Here is a 25,015-nt window from a genome sequence, read left to right as displayed (position 1 = left end):
TGTCTTATATGCCCATAGAGTATCATCCAGCTTCTTCGCCCAATCAGTCTTGTTAGCATTCATAGACTTTGCTAGAATCTCTTTGATTTCGTGGATTGACACCTTAACCTACCTACTAGATTGGGGGTCAGAAGGAGTAGTTACTTTGTATTGCCGCATACCATATTTTGCCAGAAGAGTCTGAAAGATGTTATTGCAAAAATGGGAATCTGTATCACTAATGATAGCCCTAGGAGTCCCAAAACTTAAAAAGATGTTTCTCCGTAGAAAACCCACAATACTCTTTCTCTCATTATCTGGTAGGGCGACAGCTTCCACCTACTTTGAGATATAGTCGATTGCCACAAGAATGTATTTTATCCCATATGAGATCACGAACGGCCCCATAAAATTGATGCCTCATACATCGAACAACCCCACTTCCAAGATTGGTGTCAAAGGCAACTCTTGGCGCCTGGATATGTTTCCTTGCTTTTGGCACTAATCGTAGCTCTTCGCCAAATCATGGTCATCTTTGTAGATAGTAGGCCAGTAGTAACCACATTATAGTATCTTTTGCATAGTGCGGCTCCCACCATGGTATCCATCTACCTGAGATGAGACGCAAGCCTCTAAAATACTGAGCATTTATACTTTTGGAATACACCTCATGATGACATTGTCAGCACACATCCTGAATAAATATGGCTCATCTCAAAAGTACCTGTTAACATCATGTAAAAACTTCTTCCTCTGCTGAAAAGTAAAATCTTCAGGCATAATATCACTAATAAGATAGTTAGCATAATTAGCAAACCAAGGGATAAGATTAAGAGTGGCAACTAAGACTTGTTAATCTGGAAAGGAATTATCAATGTCAAGTTCTTCCTTACCTCTTTTCTCATCTTCTAGTCTAGACAAGTGGTCAGCCACCTAATTTTTACTATCTTTATGGTCTTTTACCTCAAAATTGAATTCCTGAAGCAACAACATCGATCTGATTAACCTTGGTTTGGAATCCTTCTGGGTCATCTCAAGGTTGTATGGTTAGTGTGCACTATCACCTTAGTACCCAAAATATACGCTCCAAATTTTTTGAATGTATACACTGCTGCCAACGATTCCTGCTCAGTCACAATATAATTCTTCTGGGCTATATTTAGCGCTTAGCTAGCATAATATATGGGTTGAAAGATCTTGTTGCACTTTTGCCCTAGCACAACCCCCAAAGCCACACTGCTAGCATCACACATAATCTCAAATGGAGCAAACCAATCTGGAGGAATAATCACCGGTGTTGAGATCAACTTCTCATTTAAACACTCAAACACTTTCATCAACGCCTTATTAAAGTAGAACTTTATCTCCTTCTCCAATAAATTGCACATAAGGTGTGCAATTTTAGAGAAATCCTTGATAAAACGTTTATAAAATCTACATAACCCAAGAAGCTACGGAGATAGGAGGAGGTAGTTTCTCAATCACCTCTATCTTCACCTTGTCCACTTCCAAACCTTTTTACGAAATCTTATGGACCAGCACAATACCCTGTTTGACCATGAAGTGGCATTTTTCCTAGTTCAGTACTAGGTTAGCCTCTTCACATCTCTGCAAAGCCCTGCTAAGATTCAACAAACAGTCATCGAAAGTATCACCTACCACAAAAAAATTGTTCATAAATACCTCAAGAGTGTCCTCCACCATGTCAGAGAAAATAGACATCATCCAGCGTTGGAATGTAGTAGGTGCAATACATAGTCCAAACAGCATGCGCTTGAACGCGAAGGTACCATAAGGACATGTAAAAGTCGTCTTCTCTTGGTCCTCTAGCGCTATGGAGATCTAGTTGTAGCCAGAGTACCCATCTAGGAAATAGTACCAACCTTTGTGTCACGACCCAAGCCTAGGGCCTAGACGTGACATGGCGAATGAGGAACCCAAAAGTACCTCAAACAAGCCTCTTAGCATTCGTTTAGCCTTTCATAGGTAATGATGATAAATAAACAAGCGGAAATCATAATAAATCTTCAACTTACATATGTCCAACAATACCTCTAACTATTAGATTTAACGGGGCTAAGACAAGTCCCTAGCTCACCCTCAATCATAATAGAAGAAATTCCATAGTAAAATATCTTAACATATCATAAACTAGAAAGATAAAGGAGTATTGTTCCCGGAACATGGGAACTCACCAAAAGTAGTCTTCAATGGAATATCAACTAGCCACGTGGAGGAGAATGAGGAGGAGCACTGATCCCTACATGGTGATATCATGTAGGCAAAAGAGTATGCGTTAGTACTTTGAATGTACTAAGTATGTAAGGATGCATGAACATTGAGAAAACATTAAAACATTTATGTAATATGGAACATAATTTAATGTATGCATAATAAATCATATATATATCCTTTAAAACATTCATTTTGTGGGAAATTAACCATAACCGACATTTAAGACCATGCGAGCTATTACATGAAATCCAACATAACCCCCTACGTTGGCCGGGGAGACTACTTGCCAGGTAGAACTCCGTCAACTTCATTCATTTCTTTAACTTTAAGGGCTATTTATGGATCCATTAGCCTAAGCCTACAAGGGCTCCTATGTTGGCACATAGTTAATGAGACAAGGGGTTGCTACTAGGATTCCCTTACCGAATTCCACCTCAATGCCTCATTCGATGCTAAGTCAATCCCACGGAATAGTTTAATACTTCAAAATATTCATAGCATATAACTTGAGAATTCAAACATCATATTCGGTAGAACAGCTCATTAAAACATTTGATAATTCAAATATGCAAGAATTGTCCTTATTGCATAAAGAATTCATCATTCATATCATTTCATCATTCTTTCATTTCATAACACTTCCTTTTTTATCATAGATATTGCTTTCATAAACATTTATTTGGAGTCAAAGCTTTCAAGTCAAACTTTATTAAAAACATAGTAAAACTAGGTGGGTTCAAATCACTTCAACTTGCAAATATGTATGTAAATAAATATTCATAAATACTTTGAAATCCATTAATTAAAAATCATGCTTTAAACAACCCACCATGAATTTCAAGAACTTTTAAATAGATAAATAAAAGAATTACTTGTAAACCATCAATTCATACATATGAAATTATGTTGCATCAAAATAGAGCAATAATCATTAGTTTAACCATGATTCATACTATTAAGTAAAATTAAGAATTAACATAAAAAAATATTACTTGAAATCAAGATATTTAATTGAAAGAGTTTTTGGACTACATGGGTGGAAGAACTCATGGATAAACACCCACAAACTTAGAGTAAAGCTTAAAGAAAATAAACATAATTTATCATATAATCAAAATAATTTAGACATGAGAGTGGAAGGAATACTCTCATTGAAACCTTACATACCTGGAAATCGAAGCTTTAGTTGGTACCGGAAGACTTAATGAACACTCTTGAGTCCTAGCTTCTCTCCTTGTCGGAACATTTTGTGTACTACCCGGAATATATGAATTACCGGAATAGTATTTCTTCACTACTAAGAACTAAAACTATATTTGAGAATGTGTAAAGAAGTGTATAGAGAGAAGATTTGTTTGAGAAAGCTTGATGAATAAAATGAGGAAATAAGGTGGGTATTTATAGGTAGGAAAGAGGACCTAACAATAAATAAAATAATTATAAATAAAAATCTGAAAATTTAGTGGAATATATTGATGTCATGGATGATGTTAAATGGAGGACAATTTATGTCATGAGTGATGTCAAATGTATCTAGATCTTTCTATGGTAGGTGAAATGAGTTATCTTTGACAGAATACTATTTTTGGGAGCTACGTTTGAATAAGATAAATTCCTTATTAGGATTTGGTGTCTTCATAAGAATTGTAGATATGGAAGTCTAGTTTCATATCGTTCAAGAATAAACCAATTTGGATAAACCTACAGTGAGATATGATTTTTCTTCTATAAACACTCATTTCCGTCACAGCATCCTACCTTACAAAGATTAATTTATTTGACCTACTTAACCTCCGAATCTTAAAATATGGTCTTCATAAACGTTGTAGGTAATAATCTTGTGGTTACTCAGAAAATTTAATCACTCAATTTGGATATTCCTATGAAAAGTTATGACCAAAATACAGAGGCTGTATCATGTTTAGGAAAAAATTGAAACATCGTATACAACGTTTTTAGGGGATGTTACACTCTGCCTACCAACCTATCTAGAATTTGGTCCATGAAGGGCATTGGAAAATAGTCCTTCAAAGTCCATTTGTTAAGCTTCCGGTAATCCATGCAGACTCGCCATCTAGTGACTGGCCTAAGTGGGACCAGCTCATTCTTATCATTCGCGACGACTGTCATACCCCTCTTTTTAGGGACACATTGAATAGGACTAACCCAGCTGCTATATATATGTATATCACACGTGCATCTAACCACTTGATAATCTCCACCTCGTGGTGCTACAGGGTCCGGGCACAACGGGGCTCTCACCCTCTCTGGCGCCCCCTTCCAGGGGACTTTTGTTATTTTAAAACCCATGCCAAATTCATATTTTTGGCCTAAAGTGAATTCCTAAAAGAAAATTCATAAGTTTGAATGATTTCATTTAGGAAAAATATTTGTTGGGTCAAAATTCGTCAATTCAAAATAACCAAATTTATCACTTGTTACTCAAAATGATCATTCAGCCACTTTTTTTTATAAGCGTAGTGCATTTCGGTTCAACACTTTTTGATTTAACTGAGCTCTATTTGTAAATCAAATTTGTTGCAAGATGCTGGGGAACTTGTCGATTTAACTCTGCTTCACATTTCTTTTGTTTTTCTTTTTGGGGCTAATTAGACTTGTTGAACTTTGATATTTTCCCTTTGAATTTAGAGCATAACTTTCAATTAATGTGTTCAAATTTCAATTTTGTTGTTGTCCGCTATTGAAGAAACCTGAGGAAGAAAATGTTAGTCATTTTTTTAAAATTCAATCTGTCATCATTTTGAGTGAATAATATATCAAAAAATCGAGATATTGAGAGAATCTCTTATCTAAAATTTTGAATTGTTTAGTGGAAGACTTGAGTTGATTTCTACTGATTGAAGAGCTTCGAAGCTCAAATTTTAAAATTCGACCTGCCACAAATCAAAAGACTCAAAACGTCGAGAGGAGCTCATACATAAATTTGAGACTATTTAAAGGAGAAAAACCAAAATTCAAACTTCAGACCAACCTGGACATATCTGTAGTTAATTATGATTGGAAAGACATAACTATCTGTCCATCTTTACCAACGAAAGGTTCTTTGCAAGAAAATATTAAAAAGATACAAAGTAGAAGAAAAATAAAATGACATCAGTTGATGTTCTGCAAATGCGCAGAGAACGTTGTCATGATTTGAAATTTCACAGACCAGTAGAGAAAAATTATTGGGGGCATTAGCAATTTGATATACAATTCGGCTAATCATTCCAAAATTGAGAAGCTATCACCTATTTAAACTAGCACAAAAACAAGATCGCCCAGTAAATTACATCAGCTAGCAATGCCAATGTCCCAAACTGTGGAATTAATCCTCCCTTTCATAATAGGCTTGCTAAGATTTTCAAACAAGTGCTTCAATAAAAATCATTTTGATTTCTTTTGATCAGAAACTCTTGCTCCTGCAATCTTGACAATAGGATGATCCTTTGGTTGGATAAGCTTCAAAGCTGGATGAACCCTCAGGTCGCCCATTAACAACTTTTGGTTAACATCCAACTCACTTAAGTCGACGTCAATGTAGGGTGGGATGAAATCTGCTGGGCATAGGAACTTTACCGTTCTCTTGATGATATTCAAATATGACCCTGCCAAATTGGTTAACACATGATTATTAAAAATAAAAGATAAATAAGGAAAAACGAAATTACAAACAAATCGGAAAAGGATATCACCTCACATGTTATCCGTGTTTCCTTTCATGCTAAAAGAAAACACGAGAACGAGAGAGAGAGAGAGAGAGAGAGAGAGAGGTTTGAGCACTGATGTAGCTCAGAGCCACCGTATCATAGTCAATTCATTAGGGTTGCCACCTTCTACCCAGAAAAGTATCTACCCTTCTCTTTATCTGTTAAGCCTCACTGCTATCTACTTCCTTAAGAAAACTGCAATCGCAGTTTATCAACCACTCACAAGACCACAGAGAGTTTCGACTTAGCTCCCAAAGGTAATCCACCCGGCCCTTTCCCAACCTATACTAGGAGAGCGGAAGATAACAAAACGGAGTTACCTCACCCCCTTGGAGATGCCCTAAGAAGTTCTGTCAAAATCTGTACATGTGCAGCAAAAAAAGAAACTTGGCAAAAATCTGACCCTTCTAGACCTGTAGCGATTCTATCACATATAGAATAGTTTCAGCTCATCCATTAGTTGCATTTTACACCAAAAAGAAAATAAAGCTATACATTTGGATTTTATCTTCTGAATGTTGTTTTCCATGTCTTGAAAACATTTTCTATTTCTCTCAATCCAAACAGTTCACCAAATAGCAGCCGGTGCAGTGTTCCATTTTGATTGTCTTATTGACTTACTACATGCCAGTAAGTACTAACAGGTATGATTTTAGAACAGTTCAACCCAAACTCTTCCTCTTTAGAATTCATTGTGTTTCTTCTAAACCCTCATGGAATTTATGGTTGATGGACCCAAGGTGGAATGACTGGAACCTAACTATATTACTAGAAGATGACAGAAAATGGTTGCAAAGCCTTTTCCAGAGAGGAAGAGGTAACTGAACCATAAATGACAGTGCTGGAGATCAGTCTTCTGGCTTTACTATAGCTTTTCCCCAAAATTTTGGCACTTCTTTACAAATGGGATGCTCTAAACTACTACCAATTCTATCTGGAAGGAAGAGTTGAAAAGAGCTTCACCACTCAAATTACCTTAGTGCTTAACAAAAGGTATAACTGAATTAAGAGATTACAAACTGATCTGTTTGGTAGGAAGTAACTTAAGAGGATTTCAAATTCACTCGCTGAAAGTCTAAAGAGGGTAATAGTTGAATTTTAAAAAACAACAATCGAATGCCTTGATCATCAATTATGGCAAGGAGATCCTGGAGGTCTAAGAAAACTTGACATAGTGAACGGGCTAACTGGAACTTCCTCCTGAATAGTAAAATGTTAGGATCTGATCAAAGATGGTTTCAACAGATAATACATTCTATCTATAGGGTAAGACTGTCGGTGCTGGTTAATGGCACACCAGTATGGTTTTCTTGCAGGCGTGATTTACCTAATTTGGGATTTGAACCCTATTCTCCCATGGCTCACTCCAATTTCAACCGCTAGACTACACCCTTGGGTGCTCTACCTTGAGAAACTTCTAGGTTCATCATAACCATAAGACATTTTCATTGAATGAATTCAAGAAAACCAGTCTTTATACCTCTGGATAAAGAACTGATGCAGGTTTAACATACGATAAGCTAGTTTCAATACATCCCCAATCAAACCAGCATAGTAAACAAATTAAAGACTTCACAAAGGGCTTAACCCTATGCACACCCAAAGGGTAGTGGCTGCGGGTTTCCCTTGTCATCAAACAAAAAAAAGACTTCACAAATATAAACATTTTTTAGCAAGCTACAAAGAGGAAAAGGCAGATGTATCTATTACTAACCTTTCTTCAAACCGGGGGACACATCCTCTCCTCTAAATACAAGAGGAACCTCAACTTTTAATAAAGCACTTGATGGAGCTCTTATAAAGGTAACATTAAGAGGTGCATCTGTACCAGCTTCCAGATGAACCTGAACATTGAAATAAATAAATCAGCACATCGCACTGCTAAAAGCCATCTAATGCTCTGTTTGGCTCCAACAGTTTCATAATTCTAGAAAAGGTCTTTCTTTTGAACCAAGTTAAGCAGTTAAAGGTCTTTCCTTCTGAACTGAGTTAAGAAGTTCCCTGAGTTTCAACCCCTAACACCACATACCTCAGCAGGCTGTTTGATATATCTCATCGTGGCAACGACTTTTTTTCCATCATTCAAGTTTAGAATGTACAGGACTTGTGAAAAGAACAGTCCACTAATCATCATCAAACCATAAATGTGACTATTATACTTCCACATAGGAAGTTTTGCAAGCAATTTCATAAGAACTTTGTTGCTTTCACACTTTATTTTTGAAACTGGTAATGTTGAACTTTGTTGCTTTCACACTTGTGACCGCTAACTTTATGGGACATCACAACGAGTGTTTGGCAACAGTACTATGAGCCTAAGAGAGCTAATATCAACTCCGAGTTTTAACCATCTAATCCACCAAATCTTTTTAGAGCCTAGCTTTGTATCAAGCATATATCAACTCAAGAAGCTACACCTTTTTCCCTTTGAGTGTGTGAAACTATGTTCAAATCTAAGGGTGCATCCTAGCGGTAATTGAAGTGAGTGAAAATCAAGGGAAACTAGGTTCAAATCCCATCAGCGACAAAAAAAACATAAAGTGATTCTTCTCATCAACTTAAACAATAGTGGTAAGAGTTACTAGGTAGATGTGCTAGTGGGAGGTAGCCGTTACTCAGTGTACCTCAGTTAAATGTCAATGTGCATGCAAATCTAACTCGGATTCTATCATTATCAGAAAGAAATGTGTGAATTCGTAAGCAGTGACTAGTGTGGTATAACAGTGCAGTGGCTTCAAAGCTAACCTTATCTAGGCATATTAAAAATGTCCCAAGACAAACAGCATGGAAGCATTAATATCCACACATATACTTAAGCATCTAATAGAAAATAAGCTTTCATGAAACTGCTTACTCCTATAAGCAAATAGGAATTGAAATCCAGTATCTATCTAATAAATAGAGACAAAAGTACCTTTCTGGGCAGAACTCGAACCTTCTCAATAACTTCATGAGATTCAAATTCAGGGTGAACCTCAAGATCAAACAACCTGGACAAGAAATGGGAGCGACCAAGATGGTTAACAAGCTTCCTTATCTGATTAGCCTGAACAGAGATGAGCCTTTTGCTACCACCATGTTGTCCATCCTCTTGTTCAAACACTATGCTGGGTACCCTCCCAGCTTTCCTCTCTTTCGCGGCGATGTTCTTACCGGAAGTGACCCGAACAACGGCATGAATAGTTTCTGCGTATTTGGGATCGGGTTTTGGGAAATCATCATCTAGGTCGGGAACAACGGCGGCGGCAGAGCTGCTCAAGAAACGGAAATGGTAGAGGGATTTGGTCAGCAAAATGCGTCGGATCAACATTTTTGTATGTAATTCAGTCGGAGAAGTGTGTGCCAGTGGGGCTGAGGGGCTTAACGAGGGTTTTGAGTTCCACTCATTTTTGGCATACATACTATGTTATATTAAAACCATAAATCTCCTTAAAATTATTATATCATTATATTGTGAATTGTGATATTTAAAATTAAAGAATTCTAAAATATGTGTTAAAGAATAAAAATATATTTTGACAATTTTTTCTTATAAATTAGAAAAACCAACAACTATCCTAAAGTTCCAAAGAAAAAATAACATGTAATTTTAATTTTATGAGAAAAAGAAAACCAATTGCCTAAAGTTATCCAAAAAATAAAAATATCACGTATTTTAATTTTTTGAGAAAAAAAATAATTCCTAAAGTTCCCAAAAAAATAATCCACGACCGTCCTATAATATATATATATTTCAAAAAAAATGTTTGTTTAATCAAAAAGTCAATTTTATCAACCTAGAATACTAGCAACAACAACAACCTAGTGAAATCCCACAAAGTGGGGTCTGGATAGGATTAAGTGTACGCAGACCTTACTGCTACCAAGGTAAGACGGCTGTTTCCGAAAGACCCTCGGCTCAATAAAAGCATAAAAAGAGGTTAGATAAGGCTAAGAAGTTTAAAGCGATATGAGAAAGCAAATAACGAGAGCGACACGGATAAAATAGAGTAATCAAAGTACAGAAAGTAATAGATAATAACAGAAATCAGAGCACAAGAAATTATAGTGCGCTAATGCACCTAATAATAAGGGAGAATAACAAGACTATGTACTAGCCTTCCACCCTAATGTGGGTCCTCCACACCCTCCTATCTAAAGTCATGTCCTCGGTAAGCTGTAGTTGCTCCATGTCCTGTCTAATCACCTCTCTCCAATATTTCTTCGACCTACCCCTACCTCTTCTGAAACCATCCATGGCAAACCTCTCACACCTCCGCACTGGGGCATCTGTGTCTCTCCTCTTCACATGCCCAAACCATCTCAGTCGCATTTTTTGCATCTTGTCTTCCACCGAGGCCACTCCTACCTTGTCCCGAATAGCCTCGTTTCTAATCTTGTCGCTCTTAATATGCCCACACATCCATCTCAACATTCTCATCTCAGCAACTTTCATCTTTTGAACATGAGAGACCTTAACTGGCCAACACTCCACCTCATATAACATAGCCGGTCTAACCACCACTTTGTAGAACTTGCCCTTAAGTTATGGTAGCACCTTCTTGTCACATAGCACATCAGAAGCAAGCCTCCATTTCACCCACCCTGCCCTAATATGGTATGTGATATCATCGTCAATCTCCCCGCTTCCTTGCATAATGGACCCAAGGTACTTGAAACTATTTCTTTTGTATGGACTAGTCACCAAGCCTAACTCCGTGCCAACCTCCTAAGGTGTCTCACTGAACTTGCACTCTAAGTACTCTGTCTTGGTCCTACTCAGCTTAAACCCTTTAGACTCCAAGGTATGTCTCCAATCCTCCAGCTTAGCGTTAACTCCACTACGAGTCTCATTGTTCAAGATCATGTCGTCCGCGAAAAGCATACACCATGGCACCTCACCTTGAATTTGTTGCGTCAATTCATCCATCACCAAGGAAAATAAAAATGGACTGAGAGCTGATCCTTGATGCAACCCTATCACAACTGGAAAGTACTCTGAGTTCCCTCCTACTGTCCTTACCATAGTTTTGGCACCCTCATACATGTCCTTGATCACCCTAATGTACGTCATAGGTACACCTTTAGCCTCCAGACATCTCCATAGTATCTCTTGTGGAACTTTATCGTAAGCCTTTTCTAGGTCAATGAATACCATATGCAAGTCCCTCTTCCTCTTTCTATACTGCTCCACCAGTCTCCTCATAAGATGGATGGCTTCTGTAGTTAAGCGTCCCGGCATAAATCCGAACTGGTTCTCTGAAATTGACACGATTCTCCTCACCCTCATCTCCACCACTCTTTCCCACATTTTCATAGTATGGCTTAGAAGCTTGATACCTCTATAGTTGTTGCAGCTCTGGATATCCCCCTTGTTTTTATATAGGGGGGTCATTACGCTCGACCTTCATTCTTCGAGCATCATTGCCGTCTTAAAGATGACATTAAATAACCTAGTCAGCCACTCCAAACCTACCGAGCTTGTGCTCTTCCAAAATTTCCCAAGAATCTCGTCAGGTCCGATCTCTCTTCCCCAGCGCATCCTACGAACAACACCCTTAAACTCCTCGATCGTAATACTCTTGCAACCTCCAAAATTATGACGCCTCCCTGTATATTCCAAATCTCCCAACACAATCTCTATGTTCCCTTCTTCATTCAAGAGTTTATGGAAGTATGACTGTCATCTCTGTTTAATGAGGGTCTCCTCTACCAATACTTTTCCATGCTCGTCCTTAATGCACTTCACTTGATCCATATTGCGTGCCCTTCTCTCCCACGCCCTGGCTAGCCAAAATAATTTCCTATCCCCTCTTTTCTCTTCTAGTTTAGCATAAAGGCGTTCAAAAGTTGTCGTTTTTGCCATCGAAACTGTCAACTTCGCCTCCTTCCTCGCTATCTTATAAAGTTCCCTATTCGTTCACTTCTCCACCTCATCCTTGATTTCTATCAACTTTGCATACGCCATCTTCTTTGCTTTCACCTTCCATTGCACTTCTCCATTCCACCACCAGTCCCCTCGATGCCGACTACGATTACCTGTTGAGATTTCCAACATTTCCCTTTCTACAATCCTAATACAACTAGCCATTCTATCCCACATACCGTTTGCATACTCACTACTATCCTAGGCCCCCATTTCCTTCATTTTCTCTCCCATCTCCAAGGCACTAGCCATGGTCAAACTCCCCCATCTAATCCTAGGTCGTTCATCCCCGACCCTCTTCTTCCTCATCATCTTGATCCCTAAATCCATCACCAAGAGCTTATGTCGGGTTGTAAGGTTGTCGATCGAAATAACCTTACAGTCTTTGCACAGACCTTTATTATCCTTCCTAAGGAGTAGAAAATCTATCTGAGTCTTAGCCACCGAGCTACGAAAGGTTACCATGTGGTTCTCCTTCTTTGGGAAACTCGAATTGGCTATCACCAACCCAAAAGCTCTTGCAAAATCCAAAAGTGAAACTCCTCCTCCATTTTTATCCCCAAAGCCAAAGCCTTCATGCACATCATCATCCCCTCCCGAAATAGACCCAATATGCCCATTGAAATCCCCTCCCATGAAAAGCTTCTCAGTAGGCGGTATGCCTCCCACTAACTCGTCCAAATTCTCCCAAAAGCGTCTCTTATACTCCTCGCCTAAGCCCGCTTGCGGCACATAGGCACTAATAATATTCAACTTGATCCTTTCAATGACCACCTTAATCGATATCATCCTATCAGTGACTCTCCTAACCTCCACCACCTGATCCATTAAATCACTGTCTACTAAAATGCCTAACCCATTCCTATACTTTGATCTACCAGAGAACCAAAGCTTACCCGTCTACCTCCTTAGCTTTAGAACCTACCCATTTGGTCTCTTGGACACAAATTATATTAATCTTCCTCTTCTTTAGAATCTTAACTAGCTCTATGGATTTTCCCGTTAACGTCCCAATGTTCCAAGAACCTACTCTCAGTCTAGACTCTCATTTAACCCACTTACCCCTTCTTACCCTCGTACCCGTCCCCATCCATGAGCGATAACATGATCCTAGTCTACCATCACTACCTAAAGCCACGAAAACGCGTATGAACTAATAAATTATTCAAAGGTCTAAAGTCAGCAGAATATAACTACAAGTGTATGAACAAAGAATAGATATGTGAAGCTATGAAAACCGGACGTACCAACTCCAGTTGAAATGAACCTGGTTGCCGCCGAAAAATACTGTTCACTTCGGAGTATTGTTCACGTCGGCTTACCAACAAGCTCTTTCCTCTTAGACAATTTATCGAACAGATGGGGTGCATTCAAAATCAAAGCTAAAAATGAGAAGAAGAAGAAGAAGATGCCAGAAAAAGTATCGCCATCAAAGTTGTCATTGTCCGATCGGCGAAAGTAAAAGTTCTATTCTCAATTTAGGATTGTATTCACCAAACAGTATATAAAAATAAAAATTAAATAAAATGGAGAAAAACCCAAATAGATCCTGTGAAGATCAAATGACTCACTGGAGCAAAATCAGTCAATTAGACAAAAAACAAACAAACAAATTCCTAACCAGATCAAAGCAAAACTAGCGGTATAGTATAATTTTTGGACCTATTGTTTAATGAAAGTAAAGTATACAGAGATTTTGGAGTGCAGAGAGAGTGTCATATAGAAGTTAAACACGAAAAAAATTATCAGGTAGATATTTGTTACCAAGAGATATATTAGCAGCAGTCGATCATTTGGGATGGCTGCACTTAATGATATGAATCATTTCAAAAGTAAACGTATTTGTTCTATAATCCCCTAGTATGTGTAAGAGTTCAAAAGTGCTTTTATTGTGGAAAATTCGATTTCTTTCACTTCCATTCCATTGACTTTCGGTAATAACTCTACGAGATTCCCTTTGTTTGTTTGACTCGAAGAAGAAGTGCCCGTTGAGTTCTTAAGAATCATAATGTTGTAGATGTGGAACTCTTCAAAAGTCAATTTTGAAGTTTCAACCTAGAAGACCTAGATGTCTATTAATTTTTAAATATATTTTTTTTAGCTTTGAACCACTGTAAAATAAGGATTCTATTAACTAATTAATTGATGATATTTTGTTTAGCTTTGAATCACTTTAAAATTAGGATTCCTTCAATTAATTAATTAATTAAGTTGTCTCTCTCTTTATTTAAGTTAAAATTATTCTTCCAAAACTACCATACGTATAAAAAAGTTAGGTGTAAAATTTTCTTATGAATTGAAATCTTGATAGTATTTATGATTTAAAGAGATAAATTTGATTGAGATTTGAGGTAAGTTTTTTAAGATTTTAGTATATTTTTGAAGTTTTTAATAAATAAATTATCATGTATTCTTGATGAACAATTATTAATTGAGAAGTTTTTGTGAAATCTTGTGATATCTTATGATTGAAGAGACAAATTTAATTGTGATTTGAGGCAAGTTTTCTAAAGTCTAAGTATTTTTTTATGTTTACAATCTTGATAGTATCTATGATTAAAGAGAAATATTTGTTTGTGATTTGAGGTAAGTATTCTAAAATTTTAGTATGTACTTGAAGTTTACATTAATAAATTATACTCTATTTTATAGACAATTGCTAATTGCGAATTTTTTTTGTGAAATAATGATAGTATCTATGATTGAAGAGATAAATTTTCTTCTGATTTGAGGTGAGTTTTCCAAGATTTTGGTATGCTTTTATGTTTATAAAAATAAATTATGATATATTTTGATAGCTAGTTGCTTATTGATATTAATTGTGTAGGATGGTCAATTTGAAGTTGATTCTAGAAAATTTGAATCGATGTTAAATCACAATATATTATTATTACAACTTTTATAGCTATTCGCAAGTAGTTATTTTTCTTTATCATAATTATTTATGTTGTTCTTAATTTCTTATAAGTAATAATGTTTTTAAGCTCTGTACTTAATAACATAACGTACACATAACACACACTCTCTCTCTCTCAATATATATATATATATATATTAAAAGCATGAAGATCCTTAATAATATTGTTTGAACTTTTTGCTCTTCATTAAAAGACTCAACTTTACATAAAATTATCTTTTTACTATTTTTTATATTCTTACATAATAAATACTGATAAAATTCTAATAATAAATATGAATAAAATTGTAATATTATGTCCCAAATTTAAAGACTTTGAGATCAACTATAACTGATACATATTAACCTTCTCTTTTCATCCTCCATATATAACAAGTTTATTCCATAACATTAGAAGATGCAAATAAGAAACTTATAGAATACTTGAAGGTAGTTGTAATGACCCATTAGGTCATTTTGAGTACTAGGGTTTTTTTATTTCATAAAAGACTCATCTCGCAAATTTTTAATGGGTATTTTGGACTATTCGATAATCATGATTATTTAGTTGGGGGGTAAATTTAAATAACTAATTTAATTAGTGGGCTAAATTGATAATTTATTTAATACACTATACCAATTATTAAAATAAAAGGATTGGGTTTATGAATTATAATACATAAAGATTAGAAAAGAAAAGAAAAGAGAAAAGAACAAAGTAATAAAAAAAAAACTTACCTGCGGCGCCGATAAGGAGAGAGGTAGTGCTTCAGGTAAGAATTTCTAACCTGACTTACTTTTCTAATCATGAATATGGATAGAAGCATATCATTTGTATTGAAATTCTTGAATTGTGATTATTGGATAGTTTGGCAGTAACGTTCTTTGTGTCTAGCTTCTAGTATGCAGATTTCGTACATTAATTATCACATTATAATTCAAGTTTTGATATATTAATATATGTAATTAAATATTAGGTGTATTGTAGTATATGATTATAATGAGATTTATGTTATTGAAAGAAATCGAGGCTTAACCATAAACTTGAGATTGAGGAAATTAATTATAGATTCGAGTAAGTTTTGGGTTTAAGCTAGATATATATGGTAATATGGGTGTCTATGGACTCATTTACTTATGAATATTATATACTTTCTAGATTGGAAACGTTCTAAGGCATTGAGGAAAGGAAAGGCGTTGGAGAATTAGCTTACTTGACTTCGGTTCTTCGGTTGAGGTAGGTTATGGTTTTTATTCTATATCATAGATAGACTCTTAATAGCAATTGATAGTCATTGAGTAATGTGTGAAGTTACTATGCATTTAATTGTGTGTTTTGGATGTTTGGTATGTTATTGTGATGGTCTGAAATCTCAAGACCGTGAAATCTATAATCTTGAAATTGCCCTATCAAAAATTGGTGTCTTGAATAAAGAAAACTTGATAAAATATTGTTAATAAAGTGGAATGTAATAATAAAGAATGATAAATTAATTATATTTGGATCGGGTATCACGTTCTGATATGGTATATTTGGATCGGATGTCACGTTCCAACACGATATTATTGGATCGGATGTCACATTTCGAAATGGTATATTTGGATCGGGTGTCACGTTCCGGTACGATAATATTAAAGGAAAATAAATTAAAATGACTTAATGTTACTCAATCTCCAAAAAAACTCATTTCCTAAAAGAGCGTGGTGTGGAGGCATGAGTCCTCATATATACTTTGGATATTATTGACTAGTTACGTCACTATTTCATTTTGTTGTCACTTGATATTGATCTTGATGGTTGCCACATGTTAAGTGCTATGGTTGATTTTTTGCAACTACTTTATGCATATTGATTTCTATTTTAAGTCAACCGATGATATCTACTCAGTACATGTTGTCCTGTACTAATCTCTACTTGTATTTTTCTTTATTTTTATTTTATGGAGTGCAGCGAGTGTTCCACCGACTTTGACTCGACCTCATCTCTAGTCAGTCTCCAGTTCATAAGATTTCAGGGTGAGCTATCCTTCTAGCTCGTGATGGATTCTCTCGGTCATGGCATGGTGTCCTTAGTTTTCGGACACATTTTATTATTTATTTATTCTGGTGTTTGAAATTTTCAGACTTAGTTTTAGAATTTAGATGTCCTTATGTGATGACTTTCAGGTTTTGGGAAAACGTATTTAATTGAGATTCGGCGTTATTGTCATATTTATTAGTTGGGGTTTGTATCGTTGGTTCTCCCACCTAGGAAGTTAAGTATGGGTGCTACTAATGACCCATTTTAGGTCATGACAAACTTGGTATCAGAGCTTTAGGTTCAGTGATCTTATCACACAAGGACAGATCTAGTAGAGTCTTGCGGAACGGTGTGGGGACGCCTTTACTTTTCTTCGAGAGGCTACGGGACTTTAGGAAAACTCTATTCTTCTTTCTTTCGTGTTATTACTTGAATCCAATTGGTATTTAGGTGATACAAATTGGTATCTGACCTTCTTCACTTTACTTTTATAGATGGTTAGAACTAGAGCAACAAGAGCACCTAAGCCAGCCATTGAGGCTGTAGGCAGAGGAAGAGTAGCAACAAGAGGCCGTGTTAAAGGTCGTGGGGGAAATCCCACTAGGGGCAGGGTCCAGACAGCTGGGCCAGCCAGAGAGAGAGCAGCGAACCCTCCACCGGATGGTGAGGTAGTTAGTGATGATGTTAAGGTGGAGGAGGAGCAGGTTCATGAAAGAGAAGCACCACCCCAGCCTAGTCCAGAGATGATCCACCAGGTTCTCAGCTATCTCAGTGGGTTATCCGATCAGTGACAAGCTCCCCAAGCACCTCATATTCCAGGAGTTTGACATGCAGCTGTTGTGGAACCCCGCATGACTGCATCCTTGGGAACAAGTATGTTTCCTCGATTGACTACAGGGCCGGCAATGACTAGTGACCAGCATAATCTCTTTGTTAAGTTTTTGAAGTTGAAACCCCCAGTCTTTAGGTGTACTGAATCTGAGGATGCCTATGATTTCCTTGTTGATTATCATGAGCTGCTTCAAAAAATGGATATAGTAGAGCAATTTGGTGTTGAGTTTGTGACATACCAGTTTCAGGGAGACGCCAAAATGTGGTGGCGGTCTCATGTTGAGTGCCGACCAGCAGAGGCACCACCTATGACCTGGGCAACCTTTTCTGACTATTTCATGGAGAAGTATATTCTCTGGACCTTGAGGGACAGAAGGAGAGACGAGTTCCTGAATATAGAGCAGGGGAGGATGTTTGTTGCTACTTATGAGGCCAAGTTTTATGCCTTAGCCAGATATGCTACTCAGCTTTGCTTCAGTCCAAAAGAGCAGATTCGCTGCTTTGTGAAGGGATTAAGGTTAGATTTACGAATTCCAGCTTTACAGGTTGCTGCTTCAGCAAAATTTTTTCAAGAAGTGGTTGATTTTATGATAGAGGTGGAGGGGGTAAAGCCAGATAATTTCTCTAAAGAGACAACATTCAATTCGTAAGGGAGGTGAGTTTAGTGGTTCTTACTCCAAAGGAAAGAGTTATGGAGATTATTCGATCCGTCCTATTCAGTCTTCATTGCAGGTTTCAGATGGAGGTCTGTTAAAGACTAGTCAGCCCTTTTCTAATTTTGGGTGTTATCTTCAGTCTTCTTTGTCTTCACAAAGACCCACTCTTGATCCTAAGACCTGTTATGGATATGGTGAGCTTGGACATATCAGAAAATATTTTCCAAGGTAAAGTCAAGCTTGGTATGATCAGGGTTATAGAGTCCCAATAGTTAGAGGTGGAGGTGACGGCTATGGTAGGGGCCGTCATTCTGGAGGACGTGGTGGCCAAGGTCGTGGTGGTCACCAGTCCGGCTAGGGTGGCAAGTAGGTTGGAACTACTGGAGTGCAGCCCGATAAGGAAAATAATCAGACAGGCGATAGAGCCCATTGTTATGCTTTTCTCGGGAGGTCAGAAGTAGAGGTATCCGATGCTGTTATCACAAGTACTCTTATGGTCTGCGATAGCTTGACTTTCGTATTATTTGATCCTGGATCCACATTTTTTATACATCCTCCGCATTTGCTGATGGACTCGATTTACCTTGTGACTTACTTGACATGCCTATTCGTATTTCTACTCTTGTTGGTGACTCTGTGCTAGTTGAGAAAGTGTATAGGTCTTGCCTTGTGGATTTTGTGGGGAGCATAACCTATGTAGATTTAATTATTCTGGAGATGGTTGACTTTGATGTAATTTGGGTATGACTTGGCTCTCTTCAAATTTTGCTATCTTAGATTGCAATGCTAAGACTGTGACATTAGCCAAGCCTAGGATGGATCAGTTGGTGTGAGAGGGTGACTATCTTCCCGCCTCAGTTCGAATTATCTCTTTTCTTTGTGCTAAGAGGTTGGTGAGTAAGGGTTGTTTAGCCTTCCTAGCACATCTCAGGAATGATAGTTTTGAAGTACCATCGATTGAGTCTATTTTGATAATGCGTGAGTTTATGGATGCTTTTCCTGCAGACTTACCTGGTATGCCACTTGATAGGGATATAGATTTTTGTATTGACCTGGATCCTGGCACTCGCCCTATTTTCATTCCACCTTATAGAATGGCCCAGGCTGAGTTGAGGGAGTTAAAGGCCCAACTTCAGGAGTTGTTGGGTAAAGGTTTTATTAGACCGAGTGCTTTTCCTTGGGATGCTCCAATTTTATTTGTAAAGAAGAATGATGGTAGCCTTCGTATGTACATAGACTACAGGCAGCTGAATAAGGTGACTATTAAAAATAGGTATCACCTTCCTCGCATTGATGACTTATTCGATCAGTTAGAGGGTGCTTGTGTTTTCTCAAAAATTAATTTGAAGTCCGGTTACCATCAACTAAAAATACGGGCAGCAGATATACCGAAAACTACTTTTCAAACCAGGTATGGATACTATGAATTTTTGGTAATGTCTTTTGGGCTTACAAATGCGCCTGCTGCTTTCATGAGTTTGATGAATAGAATCTTTAAGCCATATTTGGATCTCTTTGTAATTTTTTGTATTGATGATATATTGATCTACTTACAGTGTAGAAAAGAACATGAAGAGCATCTGAGAATTATTTTGGGATCATTAAGGAAGAAAAGGTTATATGCCAAATTCTCCAAGTATGAGTTCTAGCTTGATTCAGTGTCTTTCTTAGGGCACGTGGTTAATAAGGAGGGAGTGATAGTGGATCCCCAGAAGATTGAAGTAGTGAAGAGTTGGGCAAGACCCACTAATGTCTCAAAGGTAAGGAGCTTTATTAGTTTGGCTAGCTATTACCGCCGGTTTGTCAAGAGATTTGCTTCTATTGCTTCCTAGTTGACCAATCTAACCAAGCAAAAAGTTTTATTTGTGTGGTCGGATGAGTGTGAAGAGAGATTTCTAAAACTCAAGACCTTATTGACCACTGCACCGATTCTTTCCCTACTAGTAGAAGGTAAGAATTTCATTGTTTATTGTGATGCACCATATTCTGGTTTAGGTGCAGTGCTAATGCAGGAGAAGAATGTAATTGCCTATTCTTCAAGGCAATTGAAGGTGTATGAATGTAATTACCCCGCTCACAATTTGGGGTTGGCTGCGGTTGCATTTGCATTGAAGTAGTGGAGACATTATCTATATGGGGTAAAGTGTGAAGTGTATCCAGATCATCGCAGTTTACAACATGTGTTCACTAAGAGAGACCTGAATTTGAGGAAGAAGAGGTGGATGAAATTACTAAAGGACTATGATATCACTATTCTTTATCACTCGGGAAAAGCTAATGTAGTGGCCAATTCCTTGAGCAGAAAAGCAGGGAGCATGGAAAGTTTAGCTCATTTGCAGGTTTTCAGATGTCCATTGGCTAGAGAGGTTCAAACTCTGGCTAATGACTTTATGAGGCTGAAAGTAACTGAGAAAGGAGGGTTCTTGGCCTATGTGGAGGCAAGGTCTTCTTTCCTTGACAAGATTAAAGAAAAGTAGTTTGAGGATAAGAAACTGAGCCAGATTCGTGATATGGTCCTGCAGGGAGAGGCCAAAGAGATTATGATCAATGAGGAAGGCGTCTTAAGGATTAAGGGGAGGGTATGTGTTCCCCATATTGATAATTTGATTCAGACTATTCTTTCAGAGGCTCACAATTCGAGGTACTCTATACATCCTGGTGCAACCAAGATGTATCGCGATTTGAGACAGCATTATTGGTGGAACAGAATAAAGCGTGATATTGTTTATCTTGTTGCCCATTGTCCAAATTGTCAGCAGGTAAAATATGAGCACCAAAGGCCTGGAGGGACACTTCAAAGAATGCCCATTCCTGAATGGAAGTGGGAAAGGATTGCAATGGATTTTGTGGTCGGTCATCCGAAGATATTAGGTAAGTTTGATTCGATATGGGTGATTGTTGATAGGTTAACTAAGTCTTCTCACTTCATTCCAATCAAGGTGACTTATGATGCTGAAAAGTTAGTCAAACTCTATATCCGCGAGATTGTTCGATTACATAAAGTTCCAGTTTCTATCATATCAGATAGAGGTACGCAATTTACTTCTAACTTTTGGAGAACCTTGCACGCTGAGTTAGGTACTAGATTGAATCTTAGTACTGTATTTCACACTCAGATCGATGGGCAGTCTGAGAGGACAATTCAAGTGCTAGATGATATGTTTTGTGCATGCGTGATAGATTTTGGTGGTCATTGGGATCAATTTCTACCCCTGGCAGAGTTTTCGTATAATAGTAGCTATCACTTGAGTATTGATATGGCTCCATTTGAGGCATTGTATGAGAGGCGATGTAGGTCTTCTATTGGTTGGTTTGATGCGTTTGAGGTGAGACCTTGGGGAACTAATCTTTTAATGGAAGTACTAGAGAAGGTGAAATTTATTCAGGAGAAGCTTCTAGCAGCTCAGAGTAGGCAGAAGGAATATGCAGACCGAAAGGTCAGAGACATGGATTTTATGGAGGGAGAGCAAGTGTTGTTGAAGGTTTCACCCATGAAGGGTGTGGTGAGATTCGGTAAGCGAGGTAAGCTCAGTCTGAGGTATATTGGGTCGTTTGAAGTCCTTAAGCGTGTTGGAGAGGTGGCCTATGAATTGACTTTACCTCTAGGTTTGTCTGGACTGCACCCAGTATTTCATGTGTCTATGCTAAAAAAATATCATACTGATGAAAACTATATTATTCGTTGGGATTCGGTCTTGCTTGATGAGAATTTGTCTTATGAGGAGGAGCCTGGAGCTATTCTTGATAGGGAGGTCCGCAAGTTGAGGTCAAGGGAGATTGCATCGGTGAAGGTCCAGTGGAGGAATCGCCCTGTTGAGGAGTCCACTTGGGAGATTGAGGTTGATATGCGGAAAGATATCCATATTTATTCGTCGAGTCATGTACCTTTTTGTACCCTTGCTTTTTTTTTGACCGTTCGAAGATGAATGGTGGGTAAATTGATATCTGTTGTAATGACCCATTAGGTCATTTTGAGTACTAGGGTTTTTTTATTTCATAAAAGACTCATCTCGCAAATTTTTAATGGGTATTTTGGACTATTCGATAATCATGATTATTTAGTTGAGGGGTAAATTTAAATAACTAATTTAATTAGTGGGCTAAATTGATAATTTATTTAATACACTATACCAATTATTAAAATAAAAGGATTGGGTTTATGAATTATAATACATAAAGATTAGAAAAGAAAAGAAAAGAGAAAAGAACAAAGTAAAAAAAAAAAAAACTTACCTGCGACGCCGATAAGGAGAGAGGTAGTGCTTCAGGTAAGAATTTCTAACCTGACTTACTTTTCTAATCATGAATATGGATAGAAGCATATCATTTGTATTGAAATTCTTGAATTGTGATTATTGGATAGTTTGGCAGTAACGTTCTTTGTGTCTAGCTTCTAGTATGCAGATTTCGTACATTAATTATCACATTATAATTCAAGTTTTGATATATTAATATATGTAATTAAATATTAGGTGTATTGTAGTATATGATTATAATGAGATTTATGTTATTGAAAGAAATTGAGGCTTAACCATAAACTTGAGATTGAGGAAATTAATTATAGATTCGAGTAAGTTTTGGGTTTAAGCTAGATATATATGGTAATATGGGTGTCTATGGACTCATTTACTTATGAATATTATATACTTTCTAGATTGGAAACGTTCTAAGGCATTGAGGAAAGGAAAGGCGTTGGAGGATTAGCTTGCTTGACTTTGGTTCTTCGGTTGAGGTAGGTTATGGTTTTTATTCTATATCATAGATAGACTCTTAATAGCAATTGATAGTCATTGAGTAATGTGTGAAGTTACTATGCATTTAATTGTGTGGTTTGGATGTTTGGTATGTTATTGTGATGGTCTGAAATCTCAAGACCGTGAAATCTATAATCTTGAAATTGCCCTATCAAAAATTGGTGTCTTGAATAAAGAAAACTTGATAAAATATTGTTAATAAAGTGGAATGTAATAATAAAGAATGATAAATTAATTATATTTGGATCGGGTATCACGTTCTGATATGGTATATTTGGATCGGATGTCACGTTCCAACACGATATTATTGGATCGGATGTCACATTTCGAAATGGTATATTTGGATCGGGTGTCACGTTCCGGTACGATAATATTAAAGGAAAATAAATTAAAATGACTTAATGTTACTCAATCTCCAAAAAAACTCATTTCCTAAAAGAGCGTGGTGTGGAGGCATGAGTCCTCATATATACTTTGGATATTATTGACTAGTTACGTCACTATTTCATTTTGTTGTCACTTGATATTGATCTTGATGGTTGCCACATGTTAAGTGCTATGGTTGATTTTTTGCAACTACTTTATGCATATTGATTTCTATTTTAAGTCAACCGATGATATCTACTCAGTACATGTTGTCCTGTACTAATCTCTACTTGTATTTTTCTTTATTTTTATTTTATGGAGTGCAGCGAGTGTTCCACCGACTTTGATTCGACCTCATCTCTAGTCAGTCTCCAGTTCATAAGATTTCAGGGTGAGCTATCCTTCTAGCTCGTGATGGATTCTCTCGGTCATGGCATGGTGTCCTTAGTTTTCGGACACATTTTATTATTTATTTATTCTGGTGTTTGAAATTTTCAGACTTAGTTTTAGAATTTAGATGTCCTTATGTGATGACTTTCAGGTTTTGGGAAAACGTATTTAATTGAGATTCGGCGTTATTGTCATATTTATTAGTTGGGGTTTGTATCGTTGGTTCTCCCACCTAGGAGGTTAAGTGTGAGTGGCACTGATGGCCCATTTTGGGTCATGACAGTAGCTGTTCGCAAATCTTTACTTTTCGAAAAGGTGTTTTTCGTTGTTTGTTCTCATCATCAAGGAGATTTATGTTAATGCTAGAGGTAACTACTCTTTCTATCTCATAATTATATTAGATTTGTGTATTTTGGTGCTCGAAAATATATTATGTCATGTTCCTCTCCTTTTCTTTGGTTTGTTCTCTTTAGTTCAATCATTTATAGGCCCAGAGAGTAATTCTAGATTTATTATATATGATAACATAGATTTGTAGATATGTTTTGATCGGTCTGAGTTTAAAAGTTATAATGGGAACTACAAAATTGATACATTCTACCAGCACTTAGAAAGTTTGATTAAAAGTTTGGATGTATGAAGAGAGAAAAGTTACTTAGAAATATGAACTTCAATAATATCCATAGATGAAAAATGTTCCTATAATGTCGACTAACTTTTTACCTTCTTTGAATGGTAAAATATTTCTCTAAAGATCTGACATTTTGGATTCAATAAAAAAGTGATTGATTTTATGCTTCAAAAACTAAATTACCTATTAAAAAGATAACTTATATTAGGTAGAATTGTCATATGGTTAGGACTTCTCTAATTTTTTATCATTAATTAAAAGACTCCATAATAGATAAAATTGTCATTTATATAGTTATTTAATTATTTTTTAAATTTGTAAGACTTTAAAATTAACTAAAAGTTTGGTAATTAATATTTTCTTTATTAGGAGTATCAAATATTTCAAATTTGTAAGAAAAAGTAAAAAATGCATTAAAGTTACTTTAGAAAACGTTCGAGAGCTGACTTGACTGCGCAGATCAAATGAGAGAATTATTTTTAAAACGAAAGCGTTGTACCAACCTGCGGAAGTGCTTTGAGTTCCTTTTTTCGAAGCCTTTTTATTAATTTGTTTATTATTATTATTACTAGACGTAAACCAATTAACTATTCAACTTGAAATTATTTATTTAGGTAAGAAATCATAATATTTAATACTTTT

The 25,015-nt window shown here is 36.7% G+C and overlaps 1 protein-coding gene across 1 annotated transcript; it reads right to left on the bottom strand.

Annotated features, from left to right (window-relative positions):
- Positions 1-5,307: 5,307 nt before the first annotated feature.
- LOC129904552 (uncharacterized) lies at positions 5,308-9,338 on the bottom strand. The gene is made up of 3 exons (XM_055980111.1): positions 8,839-9,338; positions 7,639-7,768; positions 5,308-5,822 (listed from the first exon to the last, which is right to left on the bottom strand). Exons 1-3 carry the CDS (start codon positions 9,322-9,324, stop codon positions 5,602-5,604), a joined length of 837 nt encoding a protein of 278 aa, XP_055836086.1. The 5' UTR covers positions 9,325-9,338; the 3' UTR covers positions 5,308-5,601.
- Between the last annotated feature and the right edge of the window lie 15,677 nt (positions 9,339-25,015).

This window comes from Solanum dulcamara, chromosome 9 (genome assembly GCF_947179165.1).
Source record: "Solanum dulcamara chromosome 9, daSolDulc1.2, whole genome shotgun sequence".
Taxonomy (NCBI): domain Eukaryota; kingdom Viridiplantae; phylum Streptophyta; class Magnoliopsida; order Solanales; family Solanaceae; genus Solanum; species Solanum dulcamara.
The sequence above is the reverse complement of the archived record's forward strand: the minus strand, read 5'-3'. Positions and strand labels throughout refer to the sequence as shown.